At 44.1% G+C, this 18,489-nt stretch overlaps 1 protein-coding gene across 1 annotated transcript; it reads left to right on the top strand.

Annotated features, from left to right (window-relative positions):
• The first annotated feature begins 9,143 nt into the window (after positions 1–9,143).
• On the top strand, positions 9,144–17,866 carry Reeld1 (reeler domain containing 1). Its single transcript, XM_031336863.1, is given in 11 exon segments — positions 9,144–9,727; positions 9,730–9,774; positions 11,971–12,003; positions 12,006–12,056; positions 12,059–12,109; positions 12,112–12,190; positions 15,824–15,973; positions 16,511–16,574; positions 17,497–17,755; positions 17,758–17,796; positions 17,799–17,866. Coding segments are annotated over 11 exon segments (996 nt in total). The 5' UTR covers positions 9,144–9,570.
• Positions 17,867–18,489: the final 623 nt, after the last annotated feature.

The raw sequence follows: 18,489 nt of genomic DNA, 5'->3' as shown, positions 1-18,489 counted from the left end.
ATGGGCATCTCTTTTTTTAGGTTAGGGAAGTTTTCTTCTATAATTTTGCTGAAGATATTTACTGGCCCACTACCTTGGGAGTCTTCAGTCTCTTCTATACCTATTATCCTTAGGTTTGGTCTTCTCATTGTGTCCTGATTTCCTGGATGTTTTGGGTTAGGAGCTTTCTGCTTTTTGCATTTTCTTTGACTGTTGTGTCAATCTTTTCTATGGTGTCTTCTGTCCCTGAGATTCTGTCTTATATCTCTTGTATTCTGTTGGTGATGCTTGCATCTACAACTCCTGATTTCTTCCCTAGGTTTTCTATCTCCAGGATTGTCTCTCTTTCTGATTTCTTTTTTGTTTCTATTTCCATTTTTAGATTCTGGATGGTTTTGCTCATTTCCTTCACCTGTTTGGTTGTGTTTTCTTATAGTTCTTTAAGGGACTTTTGTGTTTCCTCTTAAAGGGCTTCTAGCTGTTTACCTGTGTTCTTCTGTATTTCTTTGAGGGTGCTATTTATGTCTTTCTTAAAGTCCTGTATCATCATCATGAGAAGTGATTTTAGATCTGCATCTTGCTTTTCTGGTGTGATGGTGTGTCCAGGACTTGCTATGGTGGGAGTATTGGGTTCTGATGATGCCAAGTAACATTGGTTTGTATTGCTTATTTTCTTATGCTTGTATCCTGCCATCTGGTTATCTCTAGTGCTACCTGCCCCTGCTAAATCTGACTGGAGCCTGTCCTTCCTGTGATCCTGGTTGTGTCAGAAGTCCTCAGAGTCAAGCTATCTCTGTGATCCTGTGATTCTGGGGTCCTGTGATCCTGCACTTGTTAGAGCACCTGGAAGTGGAGCTTCCTCTGGGTATTTTGGGACTGGCTGCAGAGTTTGTGCCCAAGGTCTGCTCAGGACACCAGCCCAAAGAGACCAGAAGGAACTCGAGTCACTGGGCTGGTGGAGTTCCTGTGTGCCTGGTCCTGCTGGTCCCAATTACTCCCAGTGTTGGGACAGATGTTGTGTCCTCCTTAACCTCTGATCCTGGGCATGGTAGAGCACCTGGGAATGGAGCTTTCTCTGGGTGTTTTGGTACTGGCTGCAGATCTTGTGCCCAAGGTCTGCTGAGGGCACTAGCCCAGAGAGACTGGAAGGAACCCGAGCCACTGGGTGTGTTCTTATACCAATACCATACAGTTTTTATTGCTATAGCTTTGTAGGTGAGACCTCTAGTAGTTTTTTTATTGTTCATGATTGTTTTAGCTATCCTGTTGGTTTTTTTTTTCTTATGAAGTTGAGATGTGTCCTTTCAAGATCTATAAAGAATTATGTTGGTAAAGCTTGCCTTGTAGTTCCTGTGTGAATGCCTACATTTTTCATTTCCACAATGCCCTCCATTGTTTCCCTTATTGCTTCTATTCCATTTTCAGGTGTCGAAAAATTTTATTGTTTTCTTTAACTGTTCATTTTCTCCTGGCTTTCTTTAAACGGCTGTGTTGATTGTGTTTTTAAGCTGGTGTCTTGGCATCTGGGTTTGGGTTGGTTAAGGTGCTGATTTCTGGTTTTATCTTTGCTAGGTGGGTATTTGTTCCTTGGTTTCTCTTCCTCTCTGGATTTTCTGAGAGTGTGATGGATGTATGCCTGCTGGTGTTGGTGTCAGGTCTGCAGTGAAAGAAAGTCCCAGATTTTATCCAGACCTTTGCTATGGTTAGAGAAGCAGGAAACTGAACTATTAATGTCTTTAATAAGCCCTGCGGAATCAACACACTCTATTTTCTTGATTACACTGTGACCATTTGACTCATATAGAGGTCAGGGAATGGCCTGGAATTGTTCTGCAGGAGCCTGGACCTTAACTCCTGATTCGTCCTGACTTCAGACACGTTAACCTTGCTCTTCCTCAGTTTCCTAATCAGAACATTTTAGAGGGCACTGGTGAGAATTACAGTAAAGTCCTGGCTGTGTGAGTTCCTGAAAAGCACAGACTTCTGAACCAAGAGATGCCTGCATCTTGGTTGGCTTGTACCTCCAGCTAAATTGTTGTTGTTGATAATGATGATGTTGTCATGTGAGATATATTTGCATAAGTGCACATGCTCTTGCCTGCATGGAATCCAAAGAAGGATTGCCAGGTATCTCCTTTCTGTCACTCCCCATCTTATTCCCAGTGACCCCCCCTCCATCCTCTACAGCCCTGGGGTCACAGGTGTGTGCTGCAATACCTGGCTTTTACATGGGGATCCAAACTGGGGTACTCATTCTTGGGTAGCAAGAGTTCTTATCCACTGAGCCATTTTCCCAGCCCTCTGCTAAAGTATTTAACATGTGATTGACAGCATGTTTGGTACTGCACCATGGTGCTAAAACACTGGAGCTAAGCAATTGTAAGACGATTCCTACTCACCAGAGGCTTAGAGCTAGGTCTACAGAAAAGACAGCTGACCTAAAGCCGATTCACTGACGTTCAGGGCAGTGGCAGGCCAGGTGCCTACATGAGGATCAAGTGCATACACAGTGACAATACATAGCAACTGTAGGTGAAGAGTCCACCAGAGTTCCACAACAGTGCCATCCATGGAGGAGGTTTTCAAAGGGAGAAGGAAAATCTCTCTGCACTCCAGGATCTTCTCTTTGTGTGCTGCTGTCCTAGCATGTGGCCATTTATCTTATTGTTTATAATTTTCTGCTGCTACACTAGTCTCAGTTACCAGCCCCAGAGAAAAGGAAAGTGCCTGCTATTCATCTTTATAGCCCCAGCACATGACCTGCACTTGGTGGCATTTAGTAAAGGTTGGCTGGAGAATGAATGTGCAGACCACATTTCCACCATTTATAACATTGACTGCCACCAACGTCTCCCTTTCAGATACTGAATTGAATGTATTATTTGTCTAAGCTTTCTAAATGTCGGGCATTTTTGACACCCTCCTTTGCCTCCTTAACAAACAGTTTCCAAAGTTTGTGGATTCTTATTTTTTACTTCCATCTCCTCTATCGGCTACTCAGTTGAGGGGTATGGGGAATACCATGTCATCTCCGAATGCCTGCAGCAAACGGCTGACCCCACCATTACAACCTCTTTCCAGCTTACTTCTGCTGGTCTGTTCATCCCTCCTATCTATTCAGACTTCAAGATTAAAAGCAGTTTCTCTTGCTTCTAATCAAGTTGTTCTAGTCATCTCAGACCCTGGCAACCTGGGTTTTAATCTTTCTTCTGACAACAGCTTCTAATCACTGCTAGAGTGTCCAGTCCTTACTACATCCTCATGGGAAACTATTTTAGCCTATTTCACAGATGGGGAAATTGGGGCTCATTCATATGAACTTGCCAAGGTCACATAGCTGGCGTTTGATATCTAACTTCAGAGCTGTGTGTGTTGAGGGGGGGGGGTATTTCACTATGTAGCCCACATTGGACCTGGACTCACTCTGTAACCTGCTCTGGCCTCAACCTGTCCAGCATCCTGTCTCAATCTCCTGAGAGGGTGCTCAGATAGTAAATGTGTGTGCCATCATACCTGACTAGAGTTTTTGACCTCACCTCAAGCAAAATGGCCCCTTCTAGAGAAAGCCTGTTGATAGTTTCGTATACAGCTCTGTATGTACATGTTGCTTTGCAGTTAGTAACAACTGAAATGTGAATGTGGGCTGGGGATATTGCTTAGTGGTAGAGTGTTTGTCTAGGACTCACCAGGCATTGGGTAGGTCCACAACCTACCAAAGGAAAAAGAAGAGAGGGCGGGATATAGTGAAGGGGGGAGGGAGGGGAGGAGAGAGGGAAGAGGAAAAGAAAGAGAAGACCCCTTCCCATGTTATTAAAAATGCTATTTGTCTGCATCGTTTCATGGGTAGAATGGAGGAGAGGATAAGGGAACAGACTAGCCCTAAATGATTCTCGTTTTTAATAGTAGAAACTATAAGAATTTTTTCTAGAAAAAAAGAGGCAAAATTAAAGTTGAACTTGGAGAGAACCATAGAAATTTCTTTCTTAGAGACAATGTGAGTACCTCAGAATCTGTGGAAATTTATATTTACTTTCATTTTCAATTATCAAGACATTAAAATGTTCATTACGATAAAGGTGCTCAAAGTCAGCAATGTCCATATAAAAATATGTCATATAGTCAGTTTGGGTGGAAGTTCATCATGGCAGAATGAAGAAGTGTCCAGATGAACAGCTGCCGGGGGGGTTTCCTGGAACCATGAGGAATAGGTCCTGAAGCAGGCCTGCAACTGTGAGCTCCACACATCACACTGTCTGAAGATGCTCTCCATCCCGGAGGGCTGCAGAAAGGTGTCGCTGGTGGTGATTATGGACCAGACCTGAATCCATGTAAAGATGTCACAAGAGCAGCTCATTTCTCTATTTTTGTCTCTAAACCAAGCATTAAGCACATGTATAGTTCTCTCACTGGAAGAAACCTAAGAGATTATTCAATTCAGACATTCTATTTTATACCCAGGGCAACCCAGAGAAGTTAAGTGATTTGCCAAAGAATATAAACCGGCTGATTTATAATCACAGAACTCACCACAAGACTTTCCTGTGTGTGGCATTAATATTACTGTTCTGGTCTGGGCCGAGGGATGACAGTGTAATGGATTTCGTCCTGCTAATATATCAAGTCCAGCCAAACTGCTAGCATGAAATGCCCTCCAACAGATTCTTGAGAGAAAGGCATGATTTCCTACTTTGTAGGGCACACAGCTGGGTGTCCACGGGGAGTGGGGACTGAGTCCTGCTCACTGCTCTCTTGTTCCTGATTCTTTGCCTGCTCTCTCTCACCGTCATATTCTCCCAGCTCCTGAGGACTTCAGGGGACCTTTGTGAGCACAGGTACCCCTGGCTCCCTCCCTAGGCACGTGAGCCCTTCCTGTGCGACCTTCCGTATACTACATGCTAACTCTGTGTTGTTTTACACCTCAGTGACACCTTGGTTTAGGAGTATATTTCCATTCTATAGATGAGGATACAATGGTACTCGGAACCAGAGCTGCCCTGAGGAACCCCATTGTCGTAGCTTGAAGAAATTAAGCAGGATGTGGGAGGATTGGAAATCAGGCTTCACCTATAAAATGGGGCAACACTGCAGCCTTTAACTCTTGCTTCAGAGGTAACTTTGTTTTGTTTTTCCTGACAGGGTTTCTATGTGTTGCCTTGGATGTTCTGGATCTCACTCTACAGACCAGGCTGGCCTTTAACTCACAGAGATTTGTCTGTCTCTGCTTCCTGGGTGCTGGGATTAAAGGAGTGTGCCACCACCGCCCACTTCAATGAGATGATTCATTAGCTCCTTTGCTAAAGTACCTGCTCCCATCTAAGCAGTGCATACACATATGTGCTGTTTAGTCTTCAGGACATTACCTCATCTTACACATCTTGTGTATGGAACCTTGCCACTGTCATATCTGCCCCCACAGCATCTCATCTGTTCACCCCCTTTCCCTGGGACGCACTGGTGTGCCTACCAACTGTGGTTCCTCAGCACTTGACATTCTGCTAGTCTGAACTGAGATGTGTTACAAGCAGAAGATATACACTGAGGACCTGGAGAGATGGCTCAGTGTTAAGAGCATTTTCCGTTCTTTCAGAGGGCTGGAGTTCAGTTCCCAGGACCCACTCAAAAGCTCACAGCGGTCTATAGCTCCAGTTCTGGGAATTCTGACATCCTCTTCTGGCTCCACAGTGACATCATGAATGTACAGCATACCATACATGAAGGCAAAACACTCAGACACATAAAAATCTTAAAAAAATACTGGATACCAAGGACCAATATGTAAAAAGTGCAAAATATCTTGCTAATAATTTTTGCATCTGTTGCATATGAAATATTCTAACATATTCAGCATGTAGATACCCTAAAATATATGGCATTAGTTTTAGTTTTTATAAGACATATAGGGATTTTTTTTTGTACATATGGCTCCATTTGGTTCTTCCCGGCATTGTTGTGGAATGGCTTTCAGTGCTCTGTGGTTGTTATTTTTTATTTATTGGTCCTTTGGTCACGAGTGTGGAAATGACAGGTGTCATGTCGGGCACCATAGGCTGTGTCTGGAGGCAATCTTCTAGTCCCCCAAAGAAATGTCCCCTGACTGGCCAGTGAGATGAAGTGTCACCAGAGTGAGCCATGGGCTCACTGACTTCAGACTCCATTTCCCACGCAAGCCCTTATGCTTCAGGTGACCCGCATTCGCTTCGAAACCATGGTGAACAGCAGTTCCCCGAATTTTCCAGATTTGTAAATCTTCTCTTGTCTTAGGAAGGATTGAGATTTCTTCCGTCCTGGTAGAACAGAAACTCAGAGGCCCTGGATTTAATACATTTGGTTTCATTTGGGGTGGTGGTGATGGAGTGGGGGTGCTATAATCCTAGGTCATGGGAGGTCGAATTCCCTGAGTGTTTACAATCTCATTTACCCTGGCAATGGGAGTTCAACCAACGCAGTCTCTCAGCCGACCAGTGCTTTGGTTTAGTAAGACATTTTCTGGAGTGTTCTGAAGTGGAGACTGTGCCTCGTGGTGAGACAACCACTTTCTCTGGAGAAGTCTCCCACCCATCCCACTTTTACCATCTAAGGTCCTCTTAGTGGCACCCTGCACTCGTTAAGACATCAAAGCTGACCAAGGGCATGCCACCCACCAGCACTCTGTGTCTCTTCTCTTCATCCTCTGTCACTACAAGGATGATGCTGGTGCATGCTCTGCTCCTGGGGACTCTATTTTGAGAACCACGGGCTCTCTGCTATTATCAGAGGTGATTCGGGGTTGCTTTTTGTGTTTTGGTAGTAGTTGTTGTTTGAGACAGTCTCTCTACTTACCCTTGACTGTCCTGGAACTTACTCTGTAAAGCAGGCTGGCCTCAAAATCAGAGATTTCCCCTGCCTCTGCCTCTTGTGTGCTGGGATTAAAAGCATGTTTTTAAAACCCATCTTGTTTTGTGCTATTTTTTTGGAAAAACTTAGTTTTGCCAGGTAGCTTAGGCTAGCCTCTAACTAGACATCTTTCTACTACAGCCGTCTGAATGCTGGGATTATAGGAATGAGCCACTATGCCCAACTCTAGTGACTCCTAAAGTTTGTGAATTTCAGTTTTAGTATAATATATGTGAAAAGAGTTCTCCACGTGAAATTGTTTTAGCACTAAGCTTTGCCGTCGACTGTCAGTCCCAGGGGTAACTTTTTCACCCCATATTGACTCTGGAAGCACAGAATGTTAGGATGGCTTGGCTTCAAACATCCTCCCTTTGGTAGACAAGCCAAGATGGAGCCATCTGTCCTCTGCCAACTTAGGTGACCACACCAGGCACATGTAAAACCCGTCCCAGCTCTTTCTTGCTCTTCTCCTGACCTTGAGCACAGCCACAGTTAGAGGCTCAGGGTCTGAATGTGCTTTTAGAGAAAAGTCATGGGATTTACTCTGGATTTAGACATGGAAGAATGGTTCCTATTGGCACTAAAGATTAATGGTAACCGCCGATGTCCTTCCTGTTAGGGGAAAGACTGGAAAAGAAAAGACAGACTTTATAGGGTGTGTCCTTGCAACTCTGCCTGGGAGCTGCCCCACCCCGCCAAGACCAGTGTGTGTCTAGGTGAATGTATGGTTTTCAAGGTTCATAGAAGCAGATGGTAAGACATGCTCTCTAGGTCTAAGGTGGGGAAGTGTGCTAGGCCCAGAAGTGTCATCTCCTCTCCTCTTTGGCAGCTGTTTGATCTGTTTTTTGAAAGACTACCACAAGGGCTTTGGGAACATTCTCTGGTTGTTCTTGTGAAAAGAACATGGCCAATGCTTTGGGTGCCTCCCCTGAGACTTCTCCTTCCATCTCACTAGGCACTATCTGTCTGATAATTCCTAGGAAGCTGCAGCCATGACCCTTAGGGAATAGATGTTTAGACTAATAGAGCCATGTGGAGAATAAAGCAATCAGGAAAAGGCACTCTCTGTAAGACTCTTAAGAGTTTGGGAAATCATGTTCCTCGCTCTGCATTCATTCACCATAATCCTAACCCTGGAGGAGAGTGTGTGAATAGGACAGGACTTATTGTGTGGGTCGTCTAGATTGCTTTGTTAGGCTGAAATCCCTGCTCATCCCCTGCACAAACTGGGAATGCCGTCTGCCCTCCTTCCCTCAACCTCACCTGCACAGAGAGAACTCCGGGATAACACCTTTCCCCAGCTCTAAACTTCCTACAACTCACTCATGAGTGTCCCCCCCCAGGGACTCAGCTTTTTTACCTTATATGGGCACAATCCCAACTGGTAGCTCATACGGCATCACCCTGCACCCAAGACCTGTAAAACCCCTTGCTTTCGCCTGGATGTGTGACATCACTGACCTTCACCTGTGAGATCGGTAAACCCACCTGAGAGCTGCCTCCTAATAAACTTGCCTTTATCCACTTTTAATGTAGGATATATCTGTGTCACCAAGGGAGAGAAAAAGCCCATTTTCTCCATCTACTACTGTCATAGCTAAAATATCACTAAAATATTTTAGAATCATTGCTTTTTTGTTGTTGTTTTTGGCTTTTTGCCTTTTAACCTACTGTTAAAAGAAGAGGGTATTTCCTCCAATTACAAATAACAGGCAAACTTTACCAATGCCTGAGCATGGGACTATCAAAAGGTAAAAAGTTGTATTTTTTAAATGCCTAAGATTGTGCTACATATTCTAGAACCCCTGGAAATATAAAAGTAGTAGTGATGGTAGTGCTGTGTGATAAAACTTTCACTGTGGAGACTAACCACATACATCTGATCACCCCAGAGAGAAATCCCAGGACAGACAGGACAGATAGGACTCAAAGACAGCTGCATCACCAAGGCCCACCCAGACTTGGGTGACAGCTCACAATCCTGGGAGCCACAGCACACTCTGCAGCCTGCAGGCAGCTCAACAGACTGGAAGAGTGTCCTTTCCAGGTGCCTGCGTTGGTCTAACCCTGTCCCAGCAGCTGCTCTGGTCTCAAGTCTTCTGTCTTTTCTCCTGAGAGTCATCTTTGCAACTCGGCTTCCTCCTCCTCTGAGAGGGACTCTTCACTCTTATTGCTTACTCTGGCAGTGAATCTTGTCAGTTTTAGGGACTTCCTAAACTATTTTGAGTTGTTTACCTTCCTGTTTAAGGAGTGTCCTACAGGATGGAATATTTCAACCTCAGAGGCAACTAACAGAATCGAGAAGCAGGGGCCAGTTCGTAAGGCATGCTGGCCATTCTAGACAGCCTGGGAGCTTTGGGGAAGAGGCAGACACAGGCTTTAAAAAGACAGGTAGGGAGCAATTAGGAAAAACCATTCCTTGTTGCCTTTGTTCTCATCCATGTACCTGTATGCACACATGTGCCACACACACATTAACAAGTACAAATGCACTACACAAACATTAACAAAAACAGGGACAAATTTGTAGTTTTTAGAAATGAAACACTTGCCATAGCCAGGCTTGTACTTTTGACATTGACCTTGGGAAACAGCACTAAAATTATCACAGAGGCAAAGGGAGCCTAGGACTCAGGCCAGCATGTCTGAAAACTCCGCTTCATTTTCTTCAGGACAGGAACTGGGGCCAATGTTTGTCACGTCTGAGAAAGGCCCAGGATGAAAATCCTAGCTGTCCTTGCAAGCTGGACTTGTGCCACCCTGACTCTAGCTTCCTGCTAGACCTTTTCCCATGGTTGCAGCACCCAGGCCTGTGAATACATGTGGCCCAGGCACACACAAACCCAGCCCAAGCACCCTGGTACCCACCATATCACCACCATACCAGCAGGTCTTCATGCTTGCCAGGAGACAAGATTCCAGGTATGTGTGTTCCTCTCACAGGAACATGAGTCCTAGGGAAAGTGCCTGGTGTGCTTGCCCCGGAAGGAGATCCCTGAACAGTGTGGTCAGGCAAGTATTTGGCTGACAAGAAGCATGCAATTTTTGCATCATGAGAACCACACAATGCCTAATGTTTGTACCAACAGAAATCATTATTACTCTCTGAGAGAGACCACAACTGAGATTATTACAAAAGAGCGTTGGCCAATACTGTAAGATGCAAATATATCTTATCACAGATAACTAGTATGCTTACCCTGAACAACCTTAATGTATCATGTGTGTATAAAATATGTATATGGTCATTTATCACCAAATAATTCATTTATCTTCAGTAAGAGATGAAAGTCTTATTTTAAATATAGTAACTATTTCTCTATATGTTCCAACATATCAGGATTCAAATGTAGATGGATACAGTACAAACAGTTAAGAATAAAATATGCCCAGCATTCAAGAGGCCTTGAATTCAATCTCCAGCATAGACTAACCAACAGACTGACCAACTAGAGAGGAAAAGAGCTCCTGATAACCTCAAGTCTTTTCTTCTGCCTCTTTCAATTTGGTTAGTCCAGGGAGCTCTCGTATGGGAACTCACATAACAGGTTATTTTCTCTTCTGGCTTACTTCAGTTCTATGTTTTCAGGGGTTTCTGTTGATGTTAGAGGATGCATCAGAGAGAATTCCATTTTAGTATGGCAGGCATTGTTGCCTCCAGAGAGTTAAAAGGTTTTCAGGTCTAGCACTTTCGAACAAGTCCTATAGTTTTTCCATAGTTCTACCATTCTTAGTTTTTAAAAGACAACACATTTAATTATCTGCTAGTAGATAAGATAGCACTTTGTATGTAAATGTGTGTGTGCACATATATGCATACTTGAGTATGTAGGTCAGAAGACAACTTGCAGGAGTGGATTCTTTCCTTTCACCATTTAGGTTCTAGGGGTCAAACATAGGTCATTGGGTTTAACAGCAAACACTCTTATTTGCTGAGCCATCTTGTTGGCCCATGAACACTTTTAAAACAGTGACTGAACTTATTAGATTTTCTGTTTGTGTCATTTTATTATTTTAAGGAGGTCAAACTTTGTATATTTATACTTACATTAAGTATAATAACTATAATCACTCTGTCTCTATACAACACATGCCAGGACTCTCGCTCTGAGATATAGCCTCAGCTACCCTGTATCCATCGCCTGCTTTACAGGTTACAAATACTTCTCAGAGCCCATCATTTGTCCTTTGATTTCATCTGCATTCAATTTTTTTTAATATAGCAAACTTTATTCCTTGGTTACCTTGGTTTTCTAGTTGAACTCTGGCATAGTTTTCTTTCTTTTTTTTTGTGTGTGTGGTAGATAAGTCCATAACATGTAACTGATAAAAGTTAAGACCCCAAGCTAAGCTCCCAGGCTTACAGAACAGCCAATCTCACTGTATAGAAGTTCTCTGAGATGCATAGAATTTGGTAGTAGGAAAGTATTTTGAGTGTTTTTTTGAAGAGCTGTGTGATGTCTATATTTCTTGGTTCATTACAATAATGTCATAAAAATAAATAAATGAAAACCAAATAGTTCTGGGAGGAGGAAACCTGCTTTAATATTTTTTAAAAGAAAAAAGAACAGTGTTTACAGCTTTTTTTATTGCATTTTAACATATCTTTAAAAAAATCTCTCTCTGTGTGTTTGTGTGTGTGTGTGTGTGTGTGTGTGACTATACATCATGTGTGTACAGGTGTGTGTCTGTGACTACATGCCATGTGTGTGCAGGTATATGTGATTGGGACTATATGATATATGTATACAGGTGTGTGTGTGTGTATGTGTGTATGTGTATATGTGTGACTAAATGCCATGTGTATGTAGTTGTCCATGGAGTCTAGAGAGGTCAGCAGGTCCCTGGAGCTGGACTTGTGGGCTGTTTTATGCTGCCTGGCATGATTTTTGACAATGGAACTCCTGCCCAACAGTGACACCAAGTCACCTCTCCGGTTCTTTATGCACCTTTTTATCCAAATGGAGTTTATTTTGGCATGAGATAAGAGTTTGATTTTCCCCACTAATGGACTACTTATGCCTAAAGGAAGGGATGGCCTTACACAAAAGTATAAGTTTTGAAAATATTAGTGGAACTGAGTGGACAATGGCACTTGATGGTTGATTTCTTTTGCAGTGTCTGTCCAAAACAGTCGCAACACCACAGGCTTCTGCTGCAAGCACGCACAGTGGCTGGTCACCAGATAGCAGGCACCTTTGTCTTACTCCTCGCCATTCTAAACTGATGACTTGTTTTGAAGAGGCAGATACTGTCACTCTTCTGACAACACCCCAAAGAGGACACTTTTGTTCATGTGGAAAGCCCCTGCCCAACCTGTGGGGTACATTGGGTTCCTGTAAGAGAGCACAGTATGCCCCTCAGTATCTGGACACACTTACTTTGGAGTGGGAGTCCCTTTCCCCTCTTCCCCTCAACCCCCAACATGGTTTCTCTGTCAGCCCTGGCTGTCCTGGAACTCACTCTGTAGACCAGGCTGGCCTCAGACTCAGAAATCTGCCTGCCTCTGCCTCCCAAGTGCTGGGATTAAAGGCGTGCGCCACCATGTGCATGACTCCCTTTTCCCTTACAGATTTCTCTTCTCCCCACGGCCACTTTAATAGGTGCTGGGTCCCCATGGATCCTGTGCTAGAGAGCCTATGCAGAGTGAAACTAGAACAGAATTGTGTGCTCAGCCTCTCCTGTGCATGAGCCACAGTCCTGGAATGTGGTACTCCCTTCTTCTTGGTGCTAAAGAATCTTACCTGAGCCCTGAAAAAGTATAAAAGAGTTGGCACCAAAAGAGAAGAGAGGCCAGAGTGAAGGAGGCAGACAGACAGACACTTCCCTGCCCCTAGTCTCAGAGCCATGTTCTCTAAAAGTGGGAAGAATGAGGTGGGTAAGGGGACATTCACTTATAGTTCCACCTCCTGGGTGGCTAAGGAGGATCACCGAGCCCAGGCATTTGGGCTAGCCAGTACAACAGCTATGCACTACCTCAAAAGAAGAGCTGGGGAGAGAGCTCAGCCTATACAGTGCCTACTGTATGAGAAAGAAGACCTGAGTTTAATTCCCAGGGCCCACATTAAGAAACAGGCATGTAGCCCAGCACTGGGGAGATGGGGCAAGCAGATCCTAGAGCTCACGGCCAGCCACCCTATCTGAGTTGGTGGCTCTATCTAAGCAACAACGTGGACAGTGCCTGGTGAATGGCATCCTAATCTTACCTCTCACCTACACACATGTAAACACACAAGCATACACCCCCCACCTGAAGTCACCAGCAATCTAAGCCCCACCTCCTCCACACCTCACCTGACGCCCCCACCCCTCTCTACATGCCCACCGAGGTACATACACATTTTCCTTCCGGGCCATCCTCTGCCTGCGACTTTCTCTGGTCTCATCCTTCGAGACTGGTGAGCTTGCCTAGAAGGCCATTTTCAGATAACCCTTCCTTTTTTACTTTTGATTCAGCTGAACTGGCTTATTTCTTCAGTGGAGAAACCCATCAATTATCCGGGTAAGGAAAGTGGCTGAGCAGTTGAGTGTGCTCTTGCAGAGGAACAGCCTGCAGCGCCCACAACCACTTGTAATTCTTTTTCCAGGGACCAGTGCCTCGGGCCTCAGCAGGCACCTGTCTGCATGTACGCATTACACACTCATGAATGCATCCTTACACACATACATGTACTTAAGTAAAAGAAATCTTTTAAAAATAAGGCAAAGAAGAGAAGTTAATTGTCTAGGACACTTGTCCAGAGTCGGGAATGGCTGAGAGAAACTTGAATCCAGACAGTAATCGCTCTGTAGTGTGTTCTTGCTCATCCACTGCCCTATTCCTGTTGCTGTGGGCCCTGACATATGAAAGAGCACCCAGTAACTTTCCATTTACCCAACAATATTAACTAGATGCCAGTGGTAAATCAGATGGTAGAAGGGCGGTGACTTTGTCTCTACTCAAGAGGGATGCTGAAGTCATTTTTTTCACCAGGAAAACTTAGTGTCAATATTATAGCAGAAAGTTCTAAGGCTTTTTTTTTAATTACGATTTTCAGGATTCTACTTTTCTTCTAATTTTAGAAGCAGTTTTTGGCAGAGATGAAAAATATATAGGGAATTGTGGGGATCTGAGAAAGTCTTAAGTGAATGTGTATGGTTGGACATGGGCACAGACACGTTGAGGACCCATAGTCCCTGAGATCCATGGGAATTTATATTATTAGACGTGGGCATGTTATGCACAAGTCTCAGGGACTCCAAAGAACACTGAGGAGCTAATTCTGATGCAAACACACAAGGACTCTCACTGTCACAGTGGGTCAGACGTGAGAGCCCCAACTCTAAAGGTGCAGGGTGTTTATTGTGTATCGTGGTTGCAGCAAAGTTGAGGAATTTCCTTAGAGACAAGCAAATTAATATTTTAAAACTGCATTTCTGGTGTAATCCGCAGGAACTAAACATGGGGGCAAAACCACCTGAGAAACAGGATGGCTAGGTTGTCTATTCTCTGCAGGATGTTTTTGGTTATCTGTGTGTACCTTGACCTTGCTGTTGTAGCCTGATTGGCTGTTGCTAAGAGGGGATTGCCATAGGATGCTTGCTCAAGTAGACTTTGTGGTTTTCTTCCTGGAATCAAAAAATGGGGTTGGTTGGGTTTTATAGGCACAGCCCTGTTGAGGACCCATAGTGCCTTGAATCCATGGAAATGTATATTGTTAGCCGTGGGCACAACCATGTCAAGGACCCATAATGTCTCAGATCCATGGGAATGGCAAAGCCTTCCCTGGCTGAGGCTCTGAGGGATGACAACCCTTCCTCTGTTGGAATGTGACTGTTGATAGCATTGTATAAGTACAAATGCTTGTGCACTATTGAGCAACATGTGTAAAACCCAGCAAGCACATCTTCCTCCTTGCTGGTGTTTACAAAGACTCGCAAAGTTCTCACCCTGTGCTGTACATAATATGAGTTCTGAGGTTGGTCATCAGAGGGAGCAAAGCCCACCTGACCTCAGCTTTTCTGTCCATGTGCTAATGTGTCCTTTATCACCTTACTGCTCTGATTCCCAGGATCTGATGGTGAGGGTCACAATAAGCAATGTTGCAATGGTCCTTATATTTCCTGCACGGTGGTTATTAAGAATGCACAAGTTTAGAAAGGCAAGAGACTCCTCTTTAAAGAGATTTAAGAAATAGGTACTTTGGTGTCTTGTCAGGGACTTAATTTACTGTGCTGATCGTTTGAATGTTGACACTTCTTAGTGACTCTCATTTATGATCATCCTGAAAACATATTGGACTCTTACCACTATCTCAGTTGATTGCATCAGCCAATACAGGATGAAATGCTTCTCTGTCTTTTTGAGGTATCTTCAGGTCTCTTTTTGATTCCCAGTGCTTTGATCCTGTATTAAATTTCTTTAATACAGAAATTCTAAGAAGTCTTTGCTTTTGTCCTTATATGAGCTAAAGGTGAATGTTGAGATTTTGTCTTTTACTGTCTATGATAATGCTAAATGTGAGCTCCCAAGACCTGAAGTCTACATGTAGTCTTTATGACCCTGCTCCAACAGCCCATTCCTGGGCAGAAGAGACGTAGGTGAGGTTTAGGTTTCACAGGCTTGGAATTGGAGGAGAACCACAAAGAGAGAAGAAGCAGGCAGGAGGAAGAAGGAGAAGCTGCCATGGATTAGGTGAGCCATAAAATCATAGCCCTGAGGGCTGGCTGATTGGAGTTAAGAGCAGTCCAGATGGAGCATAATACATATTATGTAATAACACGGGGTTATTGGTAGGAAAGTAGATTCTGACAGCATGGAGGGCAGGCAGCTGCCCAGCTAGTGTGCTGTTTAGGACTTATTGTAAATATAAAGGCCATGTGTATTTTTTTATCTGGGAATTCAATAACCAAAGGTGGGGTAGAAACCCTGGGCAGGGATTAAAATAATTTCTACAACAAATGTGAACATCCTAGGCACTGCTCTTTCCAGCATTAGAGTGACAAAGTTATTGTGGGATACAGAGAGTCTGTCTCAGTCACCTTCACACACATCTACTGTATGCAGCAATGCCCAGCAACTCAGTGGAGAGATCAACCCAATCCTACAACCATCCCCGGATATCTGTAAGTTGGAGATTCTTATAACTCTCTGAAAAGGCTCCCTAGACAGTGTTGTTTCCATCCTGGGCACCCATCATAGAATAGCTGATGGGGTGGACCACAGAATTGGACGGGGCTAACCACTTATAGCTGTTTGGGAGCCTGACAGAAAAAAGAAGATGGTGGCCAAATTTATTATTAGGTGTGTGATGTATCTTCATAGAAACAGAGCTGCTGGCTAGAAGAGCTGGGTATGATAACAACTCAGAGACGCTGAAACCTGAGTGAGATATGTGCAATAAGTAGACTACACTTTTAGTATCTGAAATTTACTTTTAAGGTAAAGTGTCAATGTATATGTTTGTATTAAGTACTAAACAAATGGCAGTACTCATGAATTCTTTGCTTTCTCACACCCCTTCCCCAACTCTCCTTTCTGGCATCTGTGTCCAAACTCAGGATTTATTCCAGGGAAATCTGGTTTCATCAAAACACACAGAAGCAAGAGAAAAGATAGCCTTTTGTTTCAGATTCTTTATGGTCCTTTTTACCCTTTTAATTCTTTCCCCACCTTAAGTACTCAGAATTATCTGAGCTTTGGTTCTTTGGAATCCTGCCTATCCTTGGATAAGGGTGAACAGGTAAGAGTGTGCATGGGGGGAGGTGAGACTTCATATTTTAGCCCTGGAGTGGGAAGTGTCTAGCTGGGAAGGAGTTAATGGGTGAGCAGCCAAAGCCAAAGAGAAAGCAAGTGTATGAGGCAGTGTCCTTGTCCTAATCAATACCAGCCTTTCCAGTCTATGCAGTGTCTCTGGAGTTATTGGAAATTGTAGAAAATTGATGGTTTTAGTGATTTGTTTTCCCACTTTGCTTAATAATTTCTCTTTCCTCTTTACCCCACCTTTATAAAACTAGCCTCAAAATACTGTGTGGTACCAGTGGTCAAATCAATGGACAATATAAAACGTACCTCCTGCAGATTTACTTTCCCTTTGACACTGCAAAAGGTACACCAAGTAAAACAAGGTATCGTGTTCTCACTTAAAGTTATTGGAACCTACAGTAAGAATAAGTGTTCCTCACCTCTATGGCCTACCATGAACAAGTATCTTCAGTGTTCTCACCAGAAATGATATAATTCTTTGTTTGGGTTTGGGAGCCTCTTTAAAGACCCCACATTTGTCCATGCAAGTAGCCCTGTGTTCTAGTGGGGTTTCCATTAGCTACCCATGCCTGTCAGTAATAGATACATATTTATCTGTTTAGTGTTTAAATCTGATTCTTCTAAAGCATGCAAGAGTCTAGCTTTTTAACTGTTGCCCAGGATTCTCTGTGGAATACAAGTCAGTTGCAAACCTAGTTGCAAACTGGGTGAAGATCTGCTCCTTTGACATTATTTTTCTTTTGTATGACAAGATGATAGCCTCTAATAGGTCTTTGATGGGCCCTGCTCTTTATACTGCTCATATTCCCAAGCCTCAGTAGGTCTGGTCTCACTGTGAGTAGAGCTGAGTCAGCCACTGCAAGCCCTGACTTCTCACCTCGGGCACATCTGGGAGCCAGTCAGACTCATCACGAGCCTCTGATAGCTCTTTATATGATACACAGCACAGGGAGCAGAGCGTGGAGGAGGGTGGTGTGGGATACTTTAGCAAGACCGACCTAAGGCCTGAAGTGAAGCTAGAGGGAGCCAGTGCCCCTTTGATGATGCAGCTCAGGACTCCACAGCTGGGAATCCTGATTGGCCTGTCAACCACCCGGGGTATGGCCCTGGCTGCTGGACTTCGCTATCTGTATCCTCAGTATTGCCACAAGCAGGCAGAAAGGGTCCTTCTGCAGATGCTGTTGTCAGGAGTGACGACGGGAGGTGGTGCATGTCAGGAGGACAGGTGAACTGAATCTCTCTGTCGGGGACAAGAACCTTGTGCTCTGAAGAGACCCTTGGACTGGACCTCTAGGTGGCTCCACAGAGTGTCTTAGTCAAAAAAACGAGCTAATGAGAATTCCTGATGAGGCCAAGGCCCCACTGTGCCTGCTGTCAGTGTATAGTGAGCTCAGGAAGCAGCAAAAGGGCAGATTTATCAACAGAGGGAATTCTTCTCCAGCTTTGTTGTCTTAATGTCTGTAATTTTGCTTCTTTTTTTCCTTCTTGCAATTAGACGTTCTGTTTGAAGAGTTAAACTCGACACAATGAATATTGTATAACCTGCTCATTAGCTAGACTCCTGTGGCCACGAAGCTTCCTCTGTTGCCTAAAGGAGTCTGCAGAAATAGACATTCTGTCCTCCGTAGCATCTCAGCCTCATCTTCCCTAGCCCTTTGAAAAAAAGTTGTTGGGCTTTAGCTCTTGCAAGAAAGAAAGATCCGTACTCCTCCCTGTGTCTCTCTAAAACACCCAAAACGGAGTTCTCTTTTCAAAGGCAGAGTTCCAAAACTTGTTGGAGGTCTGACTCAGTGAAGCAGGTGTAGGGCAGTCTGTCTGTCTGCAAGCACAGGGTCCTGGGTCAGTTGTGGAGGCACATCCAGAGCAAGCAGTTTTAGAGAGCTTGGTGGAGC

This window comes from Mastomys coucha, unplaced genomic scaffold (genome assembly GCF_008632895.1).
Source record: "Mastomys coucha isolate ucsf_1 unplaced genomic scaffold, UCSF_Mcou_1 pScaffold22, whole genome shotgun sequence".
In the NCBI taxonomy this organism is placed as follows: domain Eukaryota; kingdom Metazoa; phylum Chordata; class Mammalia; order Rodentia; family Muridae; genus Mastomys; species Mastomys coucha.
The sequence above is the reverse complement of the archived record's forward strand: the minus strand, read 5'-3'. Positions and strand labels throughout refer to the sequence as shown.